We start from the raw sequence: 24,558 nt of genomic DNA on the forward strand, positions 1-24,558 counted from the left end.
TTGACAGTCTAGATAGAAAATGTAAATTAGTTGGATTGTTTATGGATTTGATTAAGGCATTTGACTTAATAGCTCATGAACTATCATTATTAAAATTTAGTGATTTAGAAAGACAAAACTATTGCATTGAAATGGATAAGATCACTCCTTTGCAATAGAAAACAATTTGTTTAAATTCTTAAAATTAAAAACAATTACAAAACTCTTTACCAATTTTTCAATGGAAGAAGTAAAATATGGAGTTCCTCAGGGATCTATCTATCTTTGGCTCTTTATACTTCATTTGGTACCTAAAAGATTTCCCTCAACTCCGTAAAGGTAGGCCTAGTCTATATGCAGATGACACTAATTTGAAAATTACATCTCAACTATTAACAATCTAAAAACCAAAGCAAATTAAATTATGTTTTTAATTCTAATAACTTTCTCCTAAATGAAAACAAAACTATTTAATTCATTTTCAAACTTGGCAAACTACAATAAAATGTCACCGTATAGTAACAATTTGTAATAAAATAATTGAAAATAAGCATAGTATTAAATTGTTGGGTTTAGAAATAGACAAAACTCTTAAATGGAACATTCATGTAGAAAAATTACTTTTCAACATTTCATCAGGTTTACATACATTAATTTGACTGATAAACTTGTGCAAAAAACAAACCTTAAGTATTATGTATTTGGTACATACACATATCTTATGGAATCTCACTTTACAGCACTCCTGCTGTGAATAATCTAAATTGTATTCTAAAAATACAGAAAAAGCCATTAGAATAATTTTTAATCATCATAATAGAGCATCCGTTAAAGAATACTTTGGAGAAGAAAATATTATTACATTTTATGGAATGTATATTTTTGAAACTATTTTGACAATTAAAAGAAAACTTGAGGAACTGGAATTGGCAGAAGACAATCATAACTATTTCACAAGAAATGTAGTAATGCAGCAGTAAGCCCCTACACCTTACAACTTTTTAAAAAGAAACTGAGGTATATTGGATAAAAATGTATAACAATATTCAATCTTCCTTTTGAAATTAAGTCAGAAGGTACTTAAATAAATTTAAAAAAGTACCTTATCAACAAGGACATATATTTCATTAACGAATTGTAATGTTATTATTCTGGTAGGGATAAGTAGGCTCCATCCTAATAATATTATAAATATAGAAGTGTCTTTGTGTTTGTTTTGTTTTCACATGTAAACTACTCAACTGATTGCACCAAAATTTTACATGGACATTCTGGGATGTATATAGGCCTATTCTGATTTTGAAAATTCTTCTGGGCTACGCCCCACTAGTCTTTAAAGTAAAGAAAAATTCTATCTTGGTATCTAAAGTTGTGTACTATTAATATTGAATGAGCCTGTAAAATATAATCAACTGTACTATGTAAACACTGCTTATTATTTGATGTTTGTTTACATTTATAGTGAGTAAAGTGTCTAAAGAGTATATTTTTATTAGTAATTCAGAATTTAGATTCCAGAAATTAGGTAAATACTAATCTACCCTAGAAAATTCCCTAAACATAAGAAGGTCAGAATTTGACACCGTACACTCCAATTTAAACAGTTGACAAAAACTATGTTAGATGAAATTTTGATGAAAAATTTGAACTAATGTACCAATCCAGCTTTAAGTTTTCTAAAATATCAAACATGTTACTAGAAATTTAAAAACTTATATAAAACCCATCTCATTTCTCTTTTGCAGAAGTAAATTTGTCTGATCTGTAATATATATTTTCTTGATCGAAAAAAAAAAAAACAAAATCAACTATAGAACAAAACATACTAAGAACAAAGAAAATTATAATGCCCATAATTATAAACGTTTTGACATATTTTCTTGATTGTGTCAACAAAGCAAACTCAATGTTAGTGTTGGAAATATAATTAACTTGAACCAGAAGTGCTCATATAAGTGCAAAACCTACAAATTGGGTGTGAAGCAGCGGGTAACTGCTAGTAATCAATAGTTTTATTATTTATTTTCTGTGATACATCTAGTTTACTCTAAACACATTCTTGGTTTTTTATATTTAGTATGGAAATATTAAAATCCCTACACTATTCTTGTGTATTTGTGTGTATGCTAAATGAATAAAGTAGTTTAAAAAATAATAGAATTTGCTATAAAAAAAAATATGGATGAACAGTAATTACATGTCTCTGCAGAGCAGTAGATTTTAGTCAAGATTTTAGATACGCGATTTTAAAGATTGTATTTTATAAAAATGTACCAATCTGAAGGTAACCTTCAGTATACACCCCAAGTAGTGTTAAGTAGCTGTGCTATAATGAATTGTGTGCATTGCAGATGGAGCCCGAATAGAGGAAGTTGAAACGGATGATCCACCTGTCTACGAGGCACCGCCTGACTATGAAGAGGTTGTAAAACATGGCAAGGGAAAAGAAAAACGAAAAAAGAACAAAAATAGAAGACCCAGATCTACATCGGCACCCAGAACGTATGATATTAACTTACTGAATACTCACAGCTATACAATACTATTTTCAAAATTTTGCTAATGTATTCAATCAATCATTTTAATTCACTTTAATTTGTTTAATTATATTTTAATATACAGCTTTATTATGCCTATACCATTATACCTAATGTATGGATTATAATATTTTATAATAGCATAAGTCTTAGAGAGCATTCTGAAACATGTATTAAGGGCCAGGTTATATTGTTTTAATGGAAAAACACAAGGGTGCTACCCTGATGACAGATTAAATGGAGAAAGGTCAGGATGAAATCAATATTTACACATATAAAAAGTTGAAGTAAAATTCTATAATAAACTGTGTGCTATCATTCTAACATAGGATTTGATTGCTTCAGTTTGGGTAGTGTGGTTTGATGGACACAACATTCTCACAGTTACCTATGAAGACAAAGAGGAATCGTATACTGTTGTTATATTGGATATTATGTTATATTGGAAGAATACACTGGTCTTTTGTTCTTCTCTATTATACCACATTTCTTACATGTACACATTCACTCAAAGGATTCAACCAAAGCTTATTTGCAACTCACCATTTTCAGTTTTTGTATCATGAGTGTTTTTAAACATTTCTATTAAGTTTACCTCTATGAGTATAAAACAATAACCCTAATCCTTTTTTTTTGTAGAAATTATATACCATTTTTTAAATTAGTTTGTTGAATTTTATGTGCTTGTTATATGGTTTTACCAAACAAAGAAATTATACAGTCACAAATGAGCTATAGAACAGAAACTATACCACAGAGAGTTCTTAAAGAATCACTTGGCTGCTGTCATATTTAAATGAACAAATAAAACAGTTTGCAAACCAATTGTATCAGAAGTGTTTCACCAGGAGAAACACGAGAGAATGTTTTACGATATCTTATGTAAGTACTGAATGTCATTACGTTATTCACAACATATTGTCCTGGTTTCTCATGGGCTGAGGTTTAGTCAGTTGTCATATTAAGTTATATTTTATATCTATTGTTTTCAATATTTTTACTAATGAATCTTAATATTTTTTTAATCTTTAACGAGAAAAAGGTTGAGAACTCACAGTACAGTAGTTATATTATAACAATAATTCTCAACATATTATTATTACTGTGATTCATATTCTATATTATAAACAAATATTAATGGGCAAATGTCATTGAAAAATTACAGTTAAAACAATAATTAAGATATAAAGCAAGCTAAAGTTATAAATACAGAAAATAAAAACATAGAACATATTCCTACAGTCATTAAAAGCTGTGAATGCAATAATATTCCCCATAGATAAGAAGTATTTTTAAATCATTCTGGACTTACATGTATCAGTCTGGAATTTTAAAGAAGGTAACAGAGCATTTAAGAGCATAAATTAAATTGTACAGGTCCTGTATTTGAAAGAAGGGAGTTCTGTGTGGAGTTATTATTGTTTTGTTATTTCTAATGAACAATTTGGAATGGGGAAAAGATGAATAGTTTTATGTAAAAGTAAAGGATTTCAGTTTTGTAAATTGTGGGGAAGGTTATTTTGTAATAGAAGCCGTTTCAGCAAGAATCTCTTTGAGGAATGAAACAATTATTCTTAGGATATATTCTGCAATTTGGAAAGTCTGTCATTTTTTAAATCAAGACCTACACACATAGGCACCACATATAAAAAATGAAGATAGATGCATTCTGTAATGTACTGCGGAAACATGGGAAGTGAAATAAAACTAGCATTTTTCGTATAACATACTACCAGAGAAATACAAGGGTTGGTTAAGTTAGGTTCAAAATGATGCTTATACTTCAAGGATCGCGTGATGGATTGTACGAGCTGGCCTCTGATTGGTCGAGAAGGATCAGGAGAGATTCTTCCGTATGTCACTCATACAATATTTATTACCAACTTCACATAATGTAATGCATTAACAATGAAATTTGATACGTATGTATATCAATAATATGATGAAGATAGAATATAACTAATTCAATACACCACACAACTCATAACATGGGGTGAGCAGAGTCCAGTTATCTTAGTGGCAGGCCAGTCTTCTAGGAATGAACAACATTCACTGCTGATTTGGCAAGGAACTATACCAATGTGACAAGAGAAGTCAATTGTCCATCCTAGAAAGCGACCTCTAACCTGGGTCTGGTCGATCAAATTGAGGTTCCCCTTCCAAGGAAGCCAATATGGAAGTCGACCACTTAAATTTTCTGTGATTGGAGCTATCTATTTGTTGAGTTGTTAAAATTTTCTTTCTCTTATTGAATTTTTTATCAATTTTAACTCAAAATGCTGAAGAAACATCATTATTTGCAACTGAGGCAGCAACAACTATCTTCTTTCCTCTGATTTATATACCAAAAGCTTTTTTATTTCTGGCTGGTATATGTGGGTGTGCATGAAGCTTCAGGTAAATTGAATTTACTACTGATGGATTCAAGCTGAAATTCTTTGTACCTACCAATATCTTCCTGGTAAAAGAAACTGAGTGTTCTCCACAGGAAAATAAAGCCAACAAGTCTTTCATCCGATCCTTAAGCATCATTGGTTTATTGCCTGTTTCTTTAAGTTTTTTAAATTGCTTTTCATATTATAAAAATGTTGATTAGTAAGTAGTATTGCTGCTTCCCTGTTGCATGATAATACTGTTCTTTAATGTTGTCCTAAATTCCTTTTACTACTCTTGTCAAAAATGACAATATGTTCTAATAGCAGGAGTAATTTTGTTTAATCCTATATTAGCTATGGTTATAACACCTCATGCAAGCCCATTTCTTGGTCATTTTGTGAACATTTAGTTTTACATGTAACATATTTTATTGCTTAACTCTATTAGTGTTCAGCGTAATTTATAAACAGTAAAATATACACAAAATATAATAGATTATTTTATTATATATAAAAAAGTTAAGGGCATGGAAATAAGAAATTTTAGCTTTTGAAAACAATATAAATTTATTTTAAATAATATGTTTTTAATCATTCAGGATAATTATGAATAGGAATTTTTATCAGTATAGTTTAAAATTAAAAAGTTCTTACATACATTAACTCCACTTTGTCGCCTCCAGTTCACGTTTGTACTAATCACAAGTCTATTTCACCCCAAGGCAATACATCAGGTAAATTTGTTGCTGCTGTTCAGAGAAAGTGTTACTTTTTTTGTCTTAAGTTTCATACAATGAAGAATTTAGCTCATAGAACTGTTTGAATTCTTTGCTTGAAAATAGGTCATTATGTCAAAATATGTAAGACATGTTGTTCTGCTTCTGCTTCATCTTCTCTATCTAAAAGTTATAGTTCCAATAAACTGAATAACTTAAAAGCGAATGCACTTGTGGACATTGGAAGTTACACAAGTTTCATTTGTGAAAATGTTGCTGAAAATTATATGTTCCTATGTGTGAGAGTTCACTTACTAAGACTATGGCATATACATTATTATGTTTCTCAGTGAAAGGTGTTTGTAGAGTAAACTTACAGATTGAAAACCATGTTACACTGATCTACAGCTGAATTTACTGCCTGATCTGAGTTCTGATGTGATCTTTGGTTATAATGTTCTTTGTAGTTATTCAACTATTAAGATACAGTTAAGAAGTAAGAGTGATTTGCTCACATACAATAAAATGTTTTCCTGAATCAAGTTATGTTACAATTTGAAAACAATTACTGTTTATTTTTGACACACTTTACACAACAGTTAAAACCAACCTAGGTGTGTAATTAGTGGCATGATCATATAAGTCAAGTCAAAGTCAAAGTATCTTTATTACATGATCATTAAGAACAGTAGTTTTTCAGATTATAATACAAAGTTATTATAATACAATTGTAATATAATAGTTGTGAGTTAAAAGTTGGTGTTTAAATGTTAAATGTCATGTGGTTCTTGCATTTACAGATTCCAGAAACTCTTCTATAGTGTAGACAACAGGTTTCTTAAGCAGAAATTCTCAGAAATTCAGTTTGTCGCCTTTCAATTTTCAGAGGAAGTCTGGAAGGAATTATTTTAATTTTCGGCCTATGTATGACGGTTCTTTTTTTTGAAGAGGGCTGTTCTGTGTTGCAGAAGGGTAAGCCTTGAGGCATGGGGTGTGGGGTAATTGTGGACGTCCATGTGAGTCTGCAGGTGTAATTTGTCTACATATGTAAGATCGCTTCATAGATGTAGAGTGCAGGTACTGTATATTAATGACATTTTATCATTGAACTGTTCAGGAGGAATGAAGCAGCGACGTCAACACAACAGACAGTGAGCCTTCAGCCTTCTGTGGAACCAACCACCCCTCTCCTAGCTTCCACCTCTGTCAACCGTAGCTGTCAAGTGACTCCGATACCAGACTCTCCACCACCACCCTACAGTGATGATGTCATAATACCCATCACTCCCACACATTCACTCAGGCCTGGTGAGTGATACATAAGGGTGTATTGGAATATTTCAACATTCTTACTATGGGTGATTTTGAGGGAACCATTCATGACTACATTTATTTCTAATAAAACTACTCTAAAGAGTAAGTCGTTATAAAACGAGGGTAATATTTTATTCAACCTTCGATCTCATGCCGTGACAGCCAGACTTGTGGCAAGCCTGCGTGTGCTCATAATTCAATCTTTCCTACAACATTTTTCACTGTCGAGTTGAAATAGCCAATTTGCGCTGAGCTGCAGTCGCATAATCATGGCCATCTATATCGATTGTCCCACCAAATTTCCTTTTTCAAAGCCAAAGTGAAAACAGTGGTATTAATACTGTGAGGTTAAGATGTTTTTAGTTCTATGCGTCTTGTACTTATTGCAATGTACTCACTTTTCTCCTATGTACGGTAATTAACCTTTATTTTCAACTTTCAGTTTTTCTCTACCAGTTTCTCATAAAATCACTATCAATCAGCAAAATTTACCACATCTTCTAGTATTCTCACAACGTAAGTGTTCTCTTTGGGTAACAACCCAATCAACATCAAATTCATGTTTAGAGGATTTGTTAGGCCGCTAACTTCACAGATGAAAGGATTATTGCTAACTTCACGATTTTTATTTGATATTGCCGCTAAATTCACGAACTAATTTTGTTTGTATGTTGTTTGCTGATAAGCATGTAGCCTGTTAGTTTTTTTGTAGCCTCTTGATGTAAGTTATTTATTTTTGTATGAAGAATTACCTACATCCTATATTGATTTTGGTTAAATGCATGCTTACTACGGGGGATTAAGTAGCTGCAGTGATGACTCATTGAGCTGTTATCATTAAATTCTATAAATTAAATTCACATAGTCAAATAGCCTCCTTCGAACCGAGACTTGCCAATGTCGAAGCTAAAATAAAGTCTTTAGAGGAATCTAAGTAAGAGTCCTCAACATCAATAAAGAGCATCATTGAAGAGATTAATAAAAGATCAAAAAGAGCAAAAAATCTTGCATGTCCTGGATCAAGATCTCTCAGAAGTGAATATCTCCAGTGACAAAACCCCACAAGAAATTGCTTACCTGAAGAAGCTAAGGGATAACCTGAGAACTTGAATGGAAGCAGGAGAATCTGAACTTACCTCAAATATTTAAATGGAACATCCCAAATTGTTAATTTAAAAATCTAGTCCTAATTCACTGAGAATTCTTTATCAGAATGTTAATGGCCTCAGAAGCAAGTTGGGTGATCTAAATATTTTTTTAAGTACTTATACCACTAATACTGTTGTACTTACAGAGACTAACATCACTCCTGACATATGTGATTCTGAACTTGGCTTTCTCAACCACAGAATTTTCAGATGTGATGGAAATCTCACCACCAGTAATCAAGAAGAGTGGTGAAGAACGGTATCCCGGTTCGTGTGGTTGGAGCGGATTCGGTCTCATTGTTACCTTAGATCTCAATCACCACAAGAAGCTACTTATTGCTTGCTTTTATATACCCTGTAACATACCTGGCGAAATTTATGATAATCTTAATGCAGTTGTGGTAATCACACAGTGTGCTCCTACTGATGTGATTCTTTTGCGCTACTTTAACATTCCATCAGATTGATTGGAGAGAGGTTGATCCTACATACAGCAGTCTCAACTTGTTCAGCGACTGGCTGTTGGCTTAAATCTTACACAATTTAATCACATTCTTAATCATAGGAATGTTCTACTGGACTTGGTACTCTCAGAGGTAAGTTACAATGTGGTAACAGACTTTCTGCCCTCATTTCCTATTGATGCCTATCATCCAACTTCATCCTTCACAGTTCAGTATCACAAGTGGTATCAATTGTTCCTAATTTTTGTAGGTGTAACATGGAGCGAACTCTTGTTGACCTGGAGTCAATAGACATTATGAGTGACATTACAGATGGTGTGAAAAGATGTTTAAAACTTTGTGCAATAAGATCTGATCATCTGTTTTGAAATTCATCCCAACTAAGAAACTGAGGAGTTCGAGGTTCCCATGCTGGTTTTCCCATGAGTTGAAACAACTCACGATTGGGAAGAAAGTGCTTCACAGGGATTACAAAGAGCCTTGCATATGCTGAGTTCTCCAGAGCAAATAACACTGTTTAGTTTCAATTAAATTTAGTAATATTTTTTATTTAATTTAGCATACTAAGTTTAATCAAGGAGCAAGCGAGAGAGATCAGTTTTTGTTTTTCAAATAACAATTCTAAATTAATCACGAACGATTCACCCTGTGCCTGCACCGCTTGGCTTGCCAGTGTTGCTGTATCTCTTGTGTCGTTATGTTCAATGTCACTCTTGACATTACTCATGTGTCTATGTGTTTCCTGTATATATTCATTTCTTCTCTGCTAACTATCACATCTCACCCTCTCTAGCTCACCATTCTTCTTTATTATTTTACCTATTTTGTTTTCCCTTTTTTACCCTTTATATCCCCCGTTGTGTGTGCTAAGGTGTATGTTCTCCCGCGAATATTGCCTATTCATCAGCGTGAATCTCTGGAGACCCTCTGGAACTCTCTTTGGTCTCATCTACCTTTAACCTTGTGCGCCTTGTCTAGAGACTTCTCTTGCGGTGGTGCTCGGGAAAGACAACTTCTCTTCATGAGTGATTTCTTTGGCACATTCCATGAAAATTTATATCCTCAAATAAAAATTTGTCGCAAGCTGAAGGACCCTATTTGGTCCTCCGAATATCTTTTAAAGTAATTATTATCAAATAATTAATTGATTCCTTGTATTTTTTTCTCTACATGACAAACGCTTGCTTGCAAGACAATGCTTTTAAGTGTATGTTTTGCATGTACAGAAGGTTGCTGGCATCAATCCTAAAATCTTTTTGAGTATTTTCAAGAATTTGCAGAGACAGAGCCCTGAGCCCTCCACTCTGAAGCTGGATCATCGTGTAACTTCAAACCCAAACAACATGTGTGAACGTTTCTTTTTATTATTCTTTTCAGTGTTTACTACTCCTACTGATCCATCGTCTATGCTGGAGGGATCTAATATTCACTGTATAGCTCCTTGCCTAGTCACAGCCAAAGAAGTCAAACAAGTCCTCAGTTGCCTGGATCCTAACAAAGGCTGTGGACCGTACAACATTCCATCAAGCGTGCTGAAGCACTATAGATTTTTTATTTCTGAGCCATAGGTCTTACTCTTTAACATATTATGAACTGGAAACTTTCCAGATGCACTCACACTGGATCATGTGGTGCCAATTTACAAATCCGGTTTAAAGAAAGATGTGAAAAATTACAGACAGGTTATTATTTTGTCTGCCTTGACTAAGACCTTCAAGTTCGGTGGCGTGGTCACCATATAGGCCACTTTAATAAAGAAGATTGAGCATGTACAGAAACAATTCCTCTGTTTGGACGGTCTTGGAATGGGTTTATATTTTAGAGACATTCCCCTTGTTGACCTACAGCCCTTTCTGAACATAAGTTGGAATGTAGACGATCTGTAAAATGATGTCACTTTCTTATTCAATATTCTTAACAACCACATTGATGCTTCTGAGTTACTCAGTCTTATTGCTATCCACTGCCCTGGTCAAACAAGATCTCAAGATCTGTTTGCCATAACCTTAAAAACTACAAGACATTCAGTACCAATGGAGAACCCAGAGTTTGGGAAACATACTATCTTCTGACGTTGATTTCTCTCACTTGATCTATCTGCCTTTAGAAGATCAGTAATGTTGTTCAAACTGCAGGATCCTACTCTGTAACCATTGATCGGAAAAGACAGACTTTCAAATAATTTCCACAGATTGTTACAAAAACACAAATGAAAGTTCAAACTGTCTCACTTGATTTTAATATTCATTGTTGTTTTTCCAATAAGCTTGCTTAGCAACACTGTTTAGCATTCGTTATTCTTTCTTTGCATGTTTAGAGACATTCCCCTTGTTGACCTTGTTGTTTGTATCTTATTCATCTTGTTCAGTTCTTAGTTGGTCTGATTTATTAAGCTGAATCTCATTATCTTTGTACGTTGCAACTTGTATTCATATGTCATGTCATCATTTATTAATTTGTTCTTTTATTACATATTTGTTTCATCTTGTATTCAAAGCAGCAGTAGATAATATAAATTGTTATCTGTTCTTGTTACTTATTCGTATTAATTATTTATTTTGTTTTCTTGTTATTTATGATAACTTATGTTATTTTTATCACACTTTGTTATTCGTATTTATCATATCACTGTACATGTTATGTAATTTAAGCGGTATCTTACCATTTGTCAGTTTATTTACTTGTAATGTCATGTAAAAATGGTCATGACTGTTGAATAGTAAAAAAATAAATGTTAAATTAAGGAGTGTTATTCTTTTCCTGCAAGCAGAAGAGAAAAGTGCAGAAGAAATTCATTGGAGAATGTGCCATGTTTACGGAGAAAACATTATGAGTAATGGTGTTGTGTGTGAATCACATCAAAAGTTTAAAGATGGCTGAATGTCAAATTCAAGAATGAATTCAAGAAATGTCAAAGCTCAAGCCATTCAGCGTTTTTTGAGGATGTAAGTCAACATCCTTGGCTTTCTACACCTCTCACGTATAGTACCATCACTCATTATGTTTTTCCGTAAAAACAGCAAATTTTCTGAGGGATTTCTACTGTACTACTCCCTTCTGCTTTCAGGAAACAAATAAAACTCCTTAACGCACATTTGGTGGAAGAATCAATAGAGGCGGCCATGTTTATGCGACTGCAGCTCAGCGCAAACAAGTTACTTGAAGTCGGCAGTAACAAATGTTGTAGTGGTGAATATGCGTGATTGACTACTGCCCACAATGTGGACCTGCAATGTGTCTGGCCATCATGACGTGAGATCGAAGGTTGAGAAAACCAGCCCTTATATGTACAGTAGACTCAAAATTAGAGAAAATTGAAAGATCACCACATTATAAAGCAAGGAGCCACATTCTAAACACATTATCTGCTATAACATTTATAATTAATCATAGATTCACATTCAAAATGAACAAGCTTCATACAGAAGTTAAATTAAATCTCATTATTCTGAAAGTTGATGCATTATGTAAGCATTTATTATGTAATCATTTTATTTTTGTAGTAACATTATTTCATTCTATTTAAAGTACATATTAGCAGTATGTGTAGCAATTTTGAGTTTCAATAAATGATTAATGGGCTGGCTTTTCCTGATCCTGAAAACCAATCAGAATCCACCATCTTTAGTTACTCTTTAGTTACTATAACGATGGCAAATCTGAAATCCTGTTAACCTTTGTCACAATAAGTTCATGTCAGATCAAGATTTTAATTTTGATTGTCTGTTTCAGAGTTAAAGATATACTTAATACACATCAAACGCTTTTTACATTTTTCAATATTCTTATTGGTTTTTCAGAAAAAAAACTCTTTTGTATTTTATCATTTAAATACGAAAAAAGTATAAATGAAAAGGTGTTTTCATACGTATTTATTAGGTCTTAAAATTTAGACATCAACCATAATGATACTACAAAAAATAGGGATGCAAAAATTTTGAAAGTTAAACATTGTTCCTTTGGAGTAAAACTCAGGATTGTTTCACTAAGGCTGCTCTTAAGCTGCTGGTCTACTGCAACCACAAAACAAAATTGAATGTAGGTTTGTGGCATAATGAACTAGCTTTCACACATCTTCCATCATTAAGAGCCATAGGATAACAAAACAGTAAAATCTATATTGTGGACCTTGCTTATGAAATGTTTGCTTGTTGAATTTTAAAGGTGGATAGCTCTCCTTTATCTACGTAAATTGAGCTTTTCCATTTAGCATTCCAAGTTTTTTACAATTGACGAGGATTGAGGCAGTCACACTAATGTGGAACATTTCTGTTTTGAAGCATTTCCACATTAGATTGTATGAGTATCACGTATTAAAAGCAAAGCAACAATAGAATTACAGACAATACAAATGGGAGTATAAAATGTTTCCCACAGATGAAACTGCCGAAGTGCTCCACTGGGAAGAGCAGACTCTCAGGGCTTTCTCGAACACAGTGGAGAATTTAGCCGGGCCCTCGATGGTCCACAGTGTGGAAGCTGCTCCGGCTCAGGTGGACGCCCGCAGTCTGATCAGCGTAGACTGTAACTCGTATGATGATCCAACTATGTCATTGTCACCTTCGACACCGGGCTCGCTCAACGTGGGGGTAGGCACCATAGAGGAGTCGATCATCTTTAAACGGAGGCTGCACCGGACTCCACGTCGACGTGATGGCTGCTCTCTTGGTGTAGACCTTCTCACTCGCCTCTACTCGGGACAGGATTGTGAGTGCCAGGGTGAGTGCCATTCATTCATAAAATACAATAATAAATATATTATTTAGTAAATAGAAAAAAAAATTACAACTAACCCTTAACCATTCCATGTTGGACATTTTACTATGTCACGAAATTCCCGCTTCTATATTTTGTCAGAGCTGTTATGCCAGGATTACTTCACTATCTATACTGTTATTAGCGAGTGTCTAAGCAGTTTTAAAATATCCTGATAAATCGCAAGGCATTCACTTTGCTTAAATTTCTAAAATTATGACTCTACATCGCTGTTTGTGCGTTTTATTCCTAATGCAATACGCCAATGTTAGCTCACAAACTCTGTTTATGTCAGCAAATATGGCATTATCTATGAAAGAAATCAACAAAAGATTGTGCTACATTTACTGATAGATCAATAAGGGATGGAAGACGAGAAACCTCTTATTTTGTGAAATGTATTATAGAAAACCAGGTTTATATCCTTAGAGTTGAGGCATTTCTGATGGACTGGTGGTAATCTCCAAGTTTTGGTTTATTTGGAGACCACCAGTCAAATTAGCACACTGTACAGAGCAGGTATTGTAGGTATTTTCTGTTCTTGGAACACTTCTTGGCAGCTGCTTTAAGGTCCAAAGCCTGTTAATCATATTATGCTTTCTTCTGATGTAAGAAGATTCTTTCCTAGTTAGAGCTAGTAACTATACCTCAAAATTGTTTAGCCATATCTAAGATGTGCCCCTATTAGAGCAAAGTAGGCAATTGGAGCTTTAAATCTTTTGCAAATTTTCTTTAATCTTCTTATGACATAGATTCCTGATGCAGACCTTTGCAAAGCACAATAACATGAGTTTTCCAGTTGGATATGTCATGTCAAGATTAGTGCCAAATTATTTTATATTTTCTTGAATCTTGATATTAGTTATTCCATTTTTGTTTTCTCTCATGCTGTGACTCATCAACATGGTTTTGCTCTCATTTGAGACTAGATTGTTTTTCCTAAGTACTTTTTGGCTATGAAAAAGATGGTTTATGTATCTATTTCAAGTTGGCTTTTATTTTTGTTGTGTAATGTTCCAAGAAGCAGTGAGAGATCAAAGCAATCAAAAGCGTTAGCAACAGTGTCAATAGAAGGGGAGAGAGCTTATCAGCCAGGTTACAAAATGAAAGCTGGCAGTATAACATGAATACTGAAGGGAAAGTGGGAGAATTCAAGTCAAGAGTATTCTCTAACCATAGATAGATTTTCAAGAAGGAGGGAAACCCTGTGTTCTTTTTTTAGCTGTGCAATACTGCAGACAGACTTTATGTTGTTTGAAGGGTTACATTGAAGACGTTTTGGCTTTGAAATAGCTGAAAGAGACAACTTCATAAATATTCAAAGAGAACATATTCTAACCCTAGAATAAAACCTACAACTGGAGAAAAATATCACGCTCTTTATACTAATCACATCATATCATCATTGTTCATAAGCACATTAAAATTAGATTTGTTTATTTCAAAGCTCAGTTTATAATCCGTTTGGGTGCTTGGGCACATTGCATGTCTCAGCTGCATAGGGGAATCCTCTCTAGTATTTTCTAAGGCAGCAGCTGCTTTAGTTTTTATACGTGGAATAAGATAGCTGCTAGAGCTGTGAGTCTATATTGTGTATACCATCTTACTTCCCATAATGTTTCTGCTCTCACATTTGTATCTATTTTCTATTTATTTCCACCTACATTGCCTCACAACAGGTCAATATTGTGTATACCAGCTTACTTCCATACTGTTTCTCCTCTCACATTATTATTTATTTTCTGTTTATTTCCACCTACATTGCCTCACAACAGGTCAATATTGTTTATATCAGCTTACTTCCATAATGTTTCTCCTCTCACATTATTATTTATTTTCTGTTTATTTCCACCTACATTACCAGCAATAAAACATTTAGCAAAGAACGCGTTATTGCAGTACAGGGCCGTGCGCAGAATTTTATTTAGGGGGGGGGGTTCTATACTTATTTTATGAAATAAAAAAGAAGAAACTTAAATAAGTAATAGATTAAAAATTAATACGTATGGAAAATGAGTTTATTATAAAATTGTAAAACTACATACTTTTAATACATTTGTAACTCATTCTTTAAACAAAGTAAAAACTTTTTCAATAGCACAATTAAACTGATATATGGAAACAATATGATATATCCCAATCTTCAAGGGGGGGGTTTGAACCCCCAAACCCCCCCCCCATGCGCACGGGCCTGTTGCAGTAACCAGACATTTCTAAAACCTCTAGTGATATACAGAGAGTAAATAGATAGGATGTCCTAACATAGTATTGGCAAAACATCTGTTTACATACTGTTGTACTACTGCATTCTTTAATGGTAAACCATGACTATTTTCATGCTAAACATTGAACAGAAGAAATTGAAAAGTACAGCACATGAAAAATAAAATTTGTCTTTATTGAGCAAATATGAACCCAAAATCTGTCAAGTGCCCAATTATTAGTAGCGGCCCCATAAAAATTTACCCTATAACAATTATTTGAATTTAAATCTTAATTATACTACTACGAAGCTGAGATTTCACTAATCAGTTTTCTTTTACAGCATCAATATTTATGACACAGTTCTCGACAGCAATTGAAACTATTAAGGTGATAAGAAAGTCATTATCCACCAAATATAAGCTAGAGGCAGAATTCATATTGTAAAAGGAACAAAAATGTATTTAGTATCATAAACAAATACCTTGGACTTATCATAAGTTATTATTAACTAGCGCTTTGTTTGTGTTGCTATACGTAATGATTAGAAAACAGCGAATTATTTGGAAGTAGTGGGTAATTAATCATAATAGTGGTAATAGTACATATACTTATTTCATTTTTTTCTCAAATAAAAGCAATTACAGTAGAGGAACATGTTGTTGTGATTGACGTTATGTATTTTTTATAAATCTGGTGATACATTGTTTGTCATTATTGAAGTAAAGAGAGGTGTACCACACTGGTCAGTGCTTGGACGGTCTCTATTCTTACTTCTCACCAATGGCATGCAAGATCAACTTCAAGGCACTTGCAATACAGTCATGTATACTGACGACACTTCTCACCATATCAGACAAGACAATAGAAACACTAATAACCTCGATTTAACCAAACAGTACTGCTCAAATTAATGACAGTCCGTAATGAGAAAAAAACCTGTAGACACTTAACAGTGGTTTATGAATGCCTGCCCTCACAAGCGGGTGTTCAATTCCTCAGCAGACTGCCCAATTCAATCAAAGATGCTCCAACGCCAAAGGCGTTTAAGACTCGCCTAAAATGCTTCTTGGTGTGTCCAGCATTTTATAATACAGGTGAGTTTTTTGTTTTCAACTGGGAGGCCGCCCAATTAGAAGACTGACACCGCTGTTCGAAGTGGGTTGCATTGACGATGAGTGAAAGAGGTGTGATTGTATGTATATTATAGTATGAATGACAGAAATTTTAGTATATCCTTATTAATTGAAGTTTGCCATACAATGTAACTATTGTCTCTGCATTAAAACAGATTTGATTTTATAAATTTCCTTTATCACAATAAATAAACACATACAACAAAACACACTTCCATAATGGACATAAAGGAAACAACAAAGTACCTAGGAATCCAATTAGTAATTGACTCAAAAATGACATGGAAACCACATACTGACCAGCTTTGCAAAAAACTCTCCTCAGGAAATTTTGTCATTCAAAGAATACAGGTATGTGGCTTGGACACAGCCAAGTCACCTATTTTGGAAATTTTGAATCCCACCTACGATATGGCATAGTGGCATGGGTAGGCACTTCCAACACCAACCTAGAGCAGGCCCAATTAGAAGTCTAGCCAGACTACACCTAGAATCTTTCAAGCAACTCAAAATCATCACAGTAGTCTCAGTCTACATCTGTGAAATTATCCTGCATGCTATAACCACACAACAGCTAAGCCATCAGGATAAACACCTGTACAACACCAGACATGCTTTCAACTTTGCCCTACCATCTTATTCTTTTTGACAAGAAGCCCTCGTACAAAAGAGCGATATACTTCAACCATGGCCTGAGTTTCTGAGAAATGAAACACCCTAACATTTCAAGGACAAACTCACAATGTGACTTCAAGAACGACTACACAGAAACTGATTTTTTAAATAATTAAACCGTATAACCTTAACAACTTGTAATTTTGTTTTTTCTGATGCCTGTACTATTTTCTATGAATATTTAAAAAAGAATATTGTCTATGAATTCAAGGTATTTTGTATGACAATAAATAGGGAAATATACATTTATATCTTTTACAATATGTACACTGCTACTAGCCTAATTTTTATAGTTAATAAATGTCTTCTCACCTAAATAATTTAAATTTTTGTTCAGAATACTTGCTCGAGTTTGGACTGTGGAGCATGTGTACTATCTTTACTTAAGTTGCAATATTTCAGTTATTTTTCAATTCATTTACATAAACAATATGTTGTATTTCTAATAAAAACATGCTAAATAAAGTATTCTTATAAAATATTTGTTCTTATATTTAAATGACCACTATCTTAAAATGGAATGATGTAAAATTTTCTCTATACATATTTTAGTAAATTGATATTATTAATACTAACATGCATGAAAAATGTGGTTTATTGTATATTTAAGAGTTTAAAGAAAAATATGTTTTGATAAAAAAAACTCACACATATATACAGAAAGAATACAAAAAAACGTTAAAATTAAAACATATCTACAAATGAGTTTAATATAACCACAGGAACAATATCCTAAAATATGTGACAAGAGTTCTGATACACTCTGTACAATTACTAGGCCATAAACATATAGGCTTTATCTTAATTCGTATGTTTATGCAGCCAGTGTCCTGACTATAAACTAGGTTTTTTGGTTAGCACTATGTCAAGAAATTGCTAACACAATTGAAGACTAAATATTTTGCACCTCAATGTGGAGAACCATATTCAGTCAAATGCCAACCAAAACTAAGACCCAGGTTCTACAGTGAGGTGGGAGTTCTAGGTTTGAATTGTGTTAGCAGTGTTTGGTATGACTTTTCTTATTCTCCAGAGCCATTTGCTTCAACTGCTCAGTTCTCAATAGTTCTTTTAACTAGTCATGATTATAGGCGTACACAGGATTCATGATTTAAAGGTGCCTGATGTACCAGGGGATTTGGGGAGGTATTGCAACAAAAAGAGGGGTCTGGGCCCACCGCTGGAAAATGTTTGAAAATTGTACTAAGAATAATGAATTTTGAAGGTTTTTGAAAATTTTTTTAAACATAGAACTCTTAAAAACTACAGCACTAAACTCACCACTATTGTAGTAATTGGCTATTGTAGAATATACAATTAAAGTAGTGGCAAAGAGGGGCAGTAGGAAATAGGATAGATAGGAACAACACATTACAAACATAACAATATAAATAATATGAAAAACCCGGAACCAGTGAGCCGAATAACATAAATCTTGTATTTTAATAGTAGTATAATTTTCGCACCAAAGTCATATAACTAAAAAATTAACTTATTACCAGATGCCTTTGCGCCTGTGGCACCCCCTGTGTGCACACCAGTGATCATAATATAATTACAAATTCAAACGCGACAACATCTTAGCACAATAGGTAGTTGATAGGATTGAAACCCAAACCATAAAATTTCATGTGACAACTACGAAAGCTGGTGCATTAATATAAATATAAAGTTGCTAGACAAGAAAGATTTATGTATGATAGAGATAAAACACTAAACTGTATTGAATTGAATGAATGAATGAATGAATAATATTTATTTCCCAAATACGAATTAGTAACACGTACAATGTATCTATATCACCATAAATCTTATAAATATCCATTATTAACATAATAGATAATCATCTAGATATGGTAAAAACGGTTTCAAAATATTTGATAATACTATTCCATCAGGGGAAAAATAGGGTCTACATGGGCAAGTAGCCTGTGCGTAGACCCGAGCCATTATGGCAACGATATAGGAACGGATTTTTAGAAAAAAATTAATTATATGTGATAGAATATTTTGTAATTAAGAAAAAATTAAATAGTAAAACAATAAAAGAAATACAATAACATTAATGTTTATAGTTTTGGAGCAATCAGTTAACGATGTCAACAAACCCACCTCTTTAAGCTAAAAATTAAAAAAATAAAAATAAAAAAAATATATCAAACCATAACAATCTAATATCTGTCGGATACAACTATTTCCTTCCAGGGGCAGCCGGATGCAACAATACATGACGCAATGACTGAGGGGTAGGTGAGGGGGGTCAAGGTCAGGTCCTCCTGTTGTACCCGGTCACAATGAGGGCCTCGACTTCCTCGTCACTGAGACTGATAAGCAGTTCCGACACTTTCCTTTTAAAAGTCGATAATGCAGTTGTTTGAAAAAGTTCTACGCCTTCATATTTTAAGCACAAATTTCGGTAGAGTAGTTGAGAAATGTAATAACAATTAGTAGTTGAAAAAGATTTAATAAGATTGGAGGTAGTAAATGTTTCCTATGTTTCTAGAGTATCTAGTGCTGTTGGAATTAAAAAACATAAAATGTATTGTATACATGTAATAAGTTGTTAAAACCAGTTACTAAAATAATCTAATAGGCAAAATAAAACTCAAAATATTTTATTGTAAACAGTAGTGTAACTAGGACTTAGCTTTTTTGGGGAGGGGGTCAAATGTGGTAGAAGAACACGTCACACTAGGGGTTATGGAATAAATTTGAATACATCTGAATTTAAACTAATTAGATAGGCCTTATTCAAAGTAAAACATGTAATTGCTGTATTTGAAACAAGTTGGGTTACTGTTATACATATTATATGTAGAAAAAATATATTAAGTGCTCTTGGGGGGATTTCCCCCTTCATCTGTAGTTACACCACTGAGTATAAATTTATTGAATGGTCCAATAAAAAGTTATGACATTATTTTATTGTTAGACCTGATAAATACTGAAACTGGGTTTGAATTGGCATGGTTTCACTTGTATGATGAACAAAATAACTTATTTATCCCACATACAATATTATGTATAAATATAACAGAGAAAAGTCAGGTTTTTTTATGGAATCTATTTTTATTTATATTTTGTAATATAAAAAATTGTGTAAAATTCCAGTGGCAATTAGGTTTAATAAAACTTTATGTGAAATATTGCTTTGTATTATAAACAAGCCTAAAAGTTACCAATTTGAACAAAATTGCTGTTTTTGTTTTTGCACTTACTTGAATATTACAAAAATGTGTTTTATTTTATTGTACAACTTATTTAATTGATTCAATATTCTTATATATTTTGTCAATACTCAACAAATATTTCAATTAAAGGATCAATATTTGTCAACAAAATATTACTTTTGTATTCATCTATATAATTAGTATTAAAAGCAGGACTTGCAACTGTTTGTAAAACGTATTGTTGTTATACAATGGTGCAAGTTAATAAATCACAGGATAACAGAAAGTGTTAATCTGATCAGATATGATCGTGAATGTGATGTGCAGGAGCTTGCGGCTGTGCACGACCTGTCTCCGCAGAGCCCCTGAGACGCACTCACTCCACCTGGTCTCCTGCCAGCTACACACTCCACGCTCTCGACATCTACTTCGACAAGCTGGAGCGGGGCTCCAAAGGCCGACTGCAGGGCAAACACTCTCCGCTCAAGCTCAGTAAAAACGATGGACTCGCTCTCAGCATTTCCATGTCTGTCGATAACTTAAAGGATATTGTTTAGTGCTGGTTTTACTGGTTATTGTGCTGTGACATGTACTCGTACAAGGGATATTCATTGAAGACTGAGGCTCATGGTTGAAATGATTAATTTATTCTAAAGCCTAATTTAAATTATTCTACTTTAATTAACATATCCTACCAGCTATAAAATGCTTATTTAAATCATTAAATCACCACAGTTGTTAATTTGAGGTTTTTTCTAAAACTGATCTAAAGTGCTTTTACTGCATGCTATATGAATTTAGAATCAGTGATTTTTTGCTTCTTTTTCACCGTAGCAAAGGTCTAAATAATAGGATAGCACTACTGAAGAAAAGCCATATGCACCTTGGTAGTTAGAAGAACAAATGATTGCCACAGCCAGAAGGCAATGGTGCTGTTAGTTAGATAAAGTTAGTTCGTTTTACTACTTTATGTGGTGGATTAAATAATTAATTTCTAATGTTTTACTTTCATATCTTTGATTCTTTCCTTGTCTCTTATCAAATCTTGTCTTTCAATTTCTATTTTCCACTTATTACTTTCCATTTTTGACAATTTATAAAAGAAACAAAACCAGAAATTAGTAAGAATGCGAAAGTAATTGTGTGTATAAGGATTGATACTATAATTTAAATGTTACTAAATTTTGGGATTTATTTGGTTTGAAAAGGGGTGTTTAAGTTATTCAGATTTTAAAGTCGGCCTCACTCTTCAATGAACGATCCCTAAAATAATTAACGTATTACTAATCGTAACAGGTTATGATATAGATACTATAATTTTATTTTCGTACAAACCAACATTCCCTCCTTTTAAAATCCTATAAGATTTTTATTTTGAACTTTTAAAATTTATTTCATGACAGTGTTTGAAATATCAGGTTTTGACTTGTTTGGTTTTGATTTGTTTATCTGGAGAGGTATGTAGCACTACCATTAGCTTTTTGATGTAGAGACATCACTTTTACCACTCTGCATACTGCAGTGGCACCACTTTGTTTCAAGACATTGATTCTATGGTGTTGTGGTATACCTACGGCTCCAATAATATAATATAACAAAATAACATACTATGATATATTCATTCAATTAATACACGAGGTTTCTTTTTGAAGCTTCCAGCAATTTGTGTGGTAAATTAAGAAAGGTAAAGACACTACTTTTAAGATGCCACTAGTTGTCACCCATCCTGAGACAATATACCAGTAAAAATACCACTAGAATTGTCTCAGTAATGATGGTAGTGACAGAAGATGTTAGCATTACTGAAACCCTGGATTTTTTATATTAATGTTTTGGTTTGAATAAATTTACTGGATTAGAGAATGATAAATCCTGTTCTTGGAATTGCAATTTTCAGTGATACACAGCATGTTCATAAACAATCTCATTTATTTAAACTAGCTTGTCCAGCTAACTGAATCTTTATCCAAACTGCCATGTATGAACATAGTCTATGAACAAATGGTTTGTAGTGACTATTATAATATTTGTGGGTACGAATGATATAAAATGTTATATACAAGGCAACGTACTCGTACATGATCAATCAATGTAATATTTCTTGATGAATATAAATAAATGTTGAACATTTGTTATGGCAAAGGTAATGAGGAGTTATTTAGAATAGTAAAATAAAACGTTTTATACCATTTTAGAAACTGTATCAATATAGAACAATAGGGAATTAAATAGGAAAATAATATTGGTAATATAATAATTTACTATTGGTAGAATACTAATTTATCAAAAAATTTAAAATCTCAAGATAAGTTGTTTGTAAAATTTAATTAAAACAAACTTTTAATAGTTTCCGTAAAATTAACTGATATGTGATAAAGTATGCTCAAATTAAATTATTAAATAGTTGTGTAGTGTTTCACTGAGGGAAATAGGATTCAGTTTAATAATCAGACTGGTGTTGATTGTTAGAACCCTGAATAATTTTTTTTGCATAAAATTGCTCCTCATTTTAATAAAATACGAAAAAAGTATTGGAAACCCTTAAAATAAAAAGTTTCAAAATTCAAATCTGCATACTTCTAGAAAGAATACAAATATTACATGCTGAGCGGTACTAAACATTATTGTTATTATTATGTATTTAACACCAAATAACAATAATACTGTATTATTACAATTTAATTCACTTCCCGTTTGAAGTTTTACTTTGTTATCTTTAACATATATTTTTATGAGCTATTTTACTTATGTAACTTAAAACTTATATATTTTGCTATTGTAAAGATACAACTTTAATAGAAAACTGCCCTCGATATATAAGCTATACTGAGATGTCAGTCTTTCTTTCTGCAGATTTTCACTTTCAATCTTGCTATCTGTTTTCGCTATGCAACTTATTTAATTAGTTAGAGAACGAAATTGTTAATTATATAAAGTTGTTGATAAACTGCAAGATATGTTATCCATTATAAGTTTGCATATTATGTATGAGCTGTTAATATAATATAATCTATTACTTAATTTAAATATTGAAAGTGCATTACTAGGTCTCTGATAATAATAGAGGGAGAGAGCCGATATAAAAAAATGAGAGAAATATAAAAATTGATTATTGTTACTTCAATATACATTCAATATTTACTTTATATATTAAAATCTGAATACAAATATTTCATATTTGTTTATCGTAATATTTTAAATTTAAAACCGAGTGAAATTGATGAAATTGTAACATCTACAATATTGTTACCATGTTATATGTACTATTAAAGGTTTACTAATTGTATTTATGAGTTTTGTAAATATGTTTATAATAAAATACAAAAAGACTATTGATGTTTGATTTATTTTACCTTTTTTTAGGTTTTAAACCAGTATAATCTTGATCATATTTGTCCTATGAGTAAGAATCAATTTTAAAATATTTATTTAGTGTAATAGTAAATTACATTAATTATCTATAATATGTTAGCGTATGAACTTTTGAAATACGAAGCACATCGAATAGGTAAACATTATTCTTTTCTAGTGCCAGAACTTAATTAAAATGAGAGTAGCAACAAGATCTTTGCTTAATGGAATTATTCAGCTCTGTGTGCTTCTGGCAGTATTTGTTAGATCTTTTTATCATTTTCTCAACTGTATTAGCTATTATAATTGCCAATGTAGTACAAATGAATATTACAGAGTACATGCATTTAATTTTTTATGTGGCAATAACATTTAAAAGCTTGTAGGTATAACTGAACAATTATGAACCTTGGTATAAGAAAGATTCTTTAGAGAACTTCCAATAAAAAGCCACTACTGTCCACCAATGCTTCTCCAACTTCTGAAAATATTCCTTGAACTAATTTTCCAGAACTTAGAGATTCCTTATTGCATTATACCTTATTTCTTAAAGTCATATTTCTTCCATTTGTTCTTTGTCTTTAAATTTGTTACGTTTCAGGTGAACTTTCAATGGGAACTGGCTGAAATCACATGATCTTTTATCAGGACTATAGAAAGGCTATCACTCGTAATAAGCTTTGATGAATTAGTTGGCTTGTCATGTCATTGTGGTACAGGATCCAATCATGACCTG

At 32.5% G+C, this 24,558-nt stretch overlaps 1 protein-coding gene across 1 annotated transcript in view; it reads left to right on the top strand.

Annotated features, from left to right (window-relative positions):
• The window catches only part of LOC124367716, a 97,018-nt gene extending 73,215 nt beyond the window's left edge, over nucleotides 1–23,803 (top strand). Inside the window, exons 12-15 of the mRNA XM_046824791.1 lie at nucleotides 2,331–2,481; nucleotides 6,725–6,915; nucleotides 12,911–13,252; nucleotides 20,799–23,803. Of these exons, the coding sequence (XP_046680747.1) occupies nucleotides 2,331–2,481; nucleotides 6,725–6,915; nucleotides 12,911–13,252; nucleotides 20,799–21,028 (914 nt within the window). The 3' untranslated portion in view covers nucleotides 21,029–23,803. The remainder of the gene's footprint in view (nucleotides 1–2,330; nucleotides 2,482–6,724; nucleotides 6,916–12,910; nucleotides 13,253–20,798) is intronic.
• The last annotated feature ends 755 nt before the right edge of the window (nucleotides 23,804–24,558 follow it).

This window comes from Homalodisca vitripennis, chromosome 8, assembly GCF_021130785.1.
Source record: "Homalodisca vitripennis isolate AUS2020 chromosome 8, UT_GWSS_2.1, whole genome shotgun sequence".
In the NCBI taxonomy this organism is placed as follows: Eukaryota; Metazoa; Arthropoda; class Insecta; order Hemiptera; family Cicadellidae; genus Homalodisca; species Homalodisca vitripennis.